The sequence below is a fragment of the Engraulis encrasicolus genome, chromosome 21 (genome assembly GCF_034702125.1).
Source record: "Engraulis encrasicolus isolate BLACKSEA-1 chromosome 21, IST_EnEncr_1.0, whole genome shotgun sequence".
In the NCBI taxonomy this organism is placed as follows: Eukaryota; Metazoa; Chordata; class Actinopteri; order Clupeiformes; family Engraulidae; genus Engraulis; species Engraulis encrasicolus.
Window position 1 is genome coordinate 51,668,257 of NC_085877.1, and position 2,500 is coordinate 51,670,756.

The window sequence follows — 2,500 nt, forward strand, 5'->3', positions numbered from 1 at the left end:
AATAACAAAAACCGTACGATTAATAACGATTAATACCGATTAGTACCGATTAATAACGATTAGTAACGATTAGTAACGACTAATAACGATTAATAACGATTCCCTTGTGGACGAATCACTCAATAGAATCGCCGGCTGTAGGATCGATGGATGCATTGATACAACCGATTATTATTACTACACTTACTACACTGAACTGTGTGTTAGCCATTTGTAGTTTTTTCTCCCATTGAAACCCATTATAAGAAGTGGACATTGAACTACAAATGGCCCTACCTGCTGCTGCTGGGGGGCTGAGCTGTGTTTTAGCCATTTGTAGTCTTTTCTCCCCTTGAAACCCATTATAAGAAGTGGCTATCGAACTACAAACCTGCTGCTGCGGGGGGAAGGGCTCCGCACTGCGATTGGACATCGCTGGGGCTGGGGGTGGGACCTCGTTACCATGGACGCTGCCGTTCATCTGCTGCGTGTAGTGATGCTGCTGCTGCTGCTGCTGCTGCTGCTGTTCGTATTGAAGCTGCTGCTGATGATCAATCAATCAATCAATCAATCAATCAATCAATCAATCAATCAACGCAAATTACTTATATAGCACGTTATCATATATAATTGTCATTCAATGGGCTGAAGATTAGAGACAGAGAAAAGACGACACGGTGTTATAGATAGATAATTAAAGCTGTAATGTTTTTAATCATCCTGTTGGGGCAGTTCGAATTCGGACAGGAGGCTGGTTCCAGCATTTGGCAGCATGGTGACTATATTTTAGTTGAAATTCTTGCTGCAGCATTTTGGATTGGTTGCACTTGCCTGATGGTACTGTTGCTGCTGCTGCTGCTGCTGCTGCTGTTGCAGTTCGTACTGCTGCTGTTCATATTGCTGCTGCTGGTACTGCTGCTGCTGCTGCTGATACTGCTGCTGCTGGGTGTAGTATTGCGCCTCCTGCTGGTACTGCTGATATTGCTGGTGGGTGTTGAGGTCCATATAGGCCTGCGACATGGAGTAGAGTAAAGTAGAGTAGAGTAGAGTAGAGTAGAGTAGAGTAGAGTAGAGTAGAGTAGAATAGTAGAGTAGAGTATTGTAGAGTAGAGTAGAGTAGAGTAGAGTAGTAGAGTACAGTAGAGTAGAGTAGAGTAGAATAGTAGAGTAGAGTAGTAGAGTAGAGTAGTGTAGAGTATTGTAGAGTAGAGTAGAGTAGAGTAGAGTAGAGTAGAGTAGAGTAGAGTAGAGTAGAGTAGAGTAGAGTAGAGCAGAATAGTAGAGAGTATTGTAAAGTAGAGAAGAGTAGAGTAGAGTAGAGTAGAGTAGAGAGTATTGTAGAGTAGAGTAGAGTATTGTAGAGTAGAGTAGAGTAGAGTATTGAGTAGAGTAGAGTATTGTAGAGTAGTAGAGTTGAGTAGTGTAGAAGAGTACAGTTGAGTAGAGTAGTAGAGTAGAATAGTAGAGTAGTAGAGAAAAGCAGAGTATTGTAGAGGAGAGGAGAGCGTAGAGTAGAGCAGAATAGAATATTGTATAGTAATGTAGAGTAGAGTAGTAGTGTAGAGTAGCGTATTAAGAGTAGAATGGAGTACACACATCAATACTATGTTAATCTTATCTGCCTTCGCAACGAAATTCTCTTTTCTGATTGAACATGTACATTGTCTACGGAAAATTAAATAAACACAAACATCGGCATGCCAAACTAAGATTCTAGAGGCGTCTCAGTTAGACGCCAATGTAGCGACGCATCTGTCTTGCTCTCCAGATTCTGGTGCAGTTGACGGTTCCTACAACTTCACAGACAGTAATAGATTTAAAAAGTATCCCATCCTAACGGCAGATAAGCGGGATAGCGGCCTTCGAGGTTGACCGGTTACACAACGTTAATGGCTCGGCGGAGGCTGAGCAAGTCGCCAGAGTTCTGAGCCGTCGCCTCGCCATCAACCTCGTGTAGCTGGTCATTTCTTCGGCCGTTATCCCTTTACACATAGCACACGCTTACATAGACACGTACACACCTCTGTCTCATGCTGCTGCTTACATAGACACACACACCTTACACATATAGCACACGCTTACATAGACACATACACACCTTACACATAGCACACGCTTACATAGACACGTACACACCTCTGTCTCATGCTGCTGCTGTTTGTTTTGCATTATAAATAATGGTACTCTACTCTACACACACCTGTGTCTTGTATTGTGTTTTAATTAATTATACTCTACTCTACACACACCTGTGTCTCGTGATGCTGCTGTTGGTAGTGTGCCTCCTGATACTGCAGGTGGTATTGAGGACACATGCACACACACACACACACACACACACACACACACACAGACACAGACACACACACACACACATACACAGACACAGACACACACACACACACACACACACACACACACACACACACACACACACACACACACACACACACGTACACACACACGTACACACACACGTACACACACACACACACACACACACACACACACACACACACAC

At 43.5% G+C, this 2,500-nt stretch overlaps 1 protein-coding gene across 1 annotated transcript in view; it reads right to left on the reverse strand.

Annotated features, from left to right (window-relative positions):
* Positions 1 to 2,500, reverse strand: part of LOC134437467 (histone-lysine N-methyltransferase 2D-like) — a 41,509-nt gene that overhangs the window by 25,149 nt on the left and 13,860 nt on the right. Inside the window, exons 5-6 of the mRNA XM_063186959.1 lie at positions 811 to 990; positions 371 to 520 (exon numbers count right to left, since the gene is read on the reverse strand). Coding sequence (XP_063043029.1) covers positions 371 to 520; positions 811 to 990 — 330 coding nt within the window. The remainder of the gene's footprint in view (positions 1 to 370; positions 521 to 810; positions 991 to 2,500) is intronic.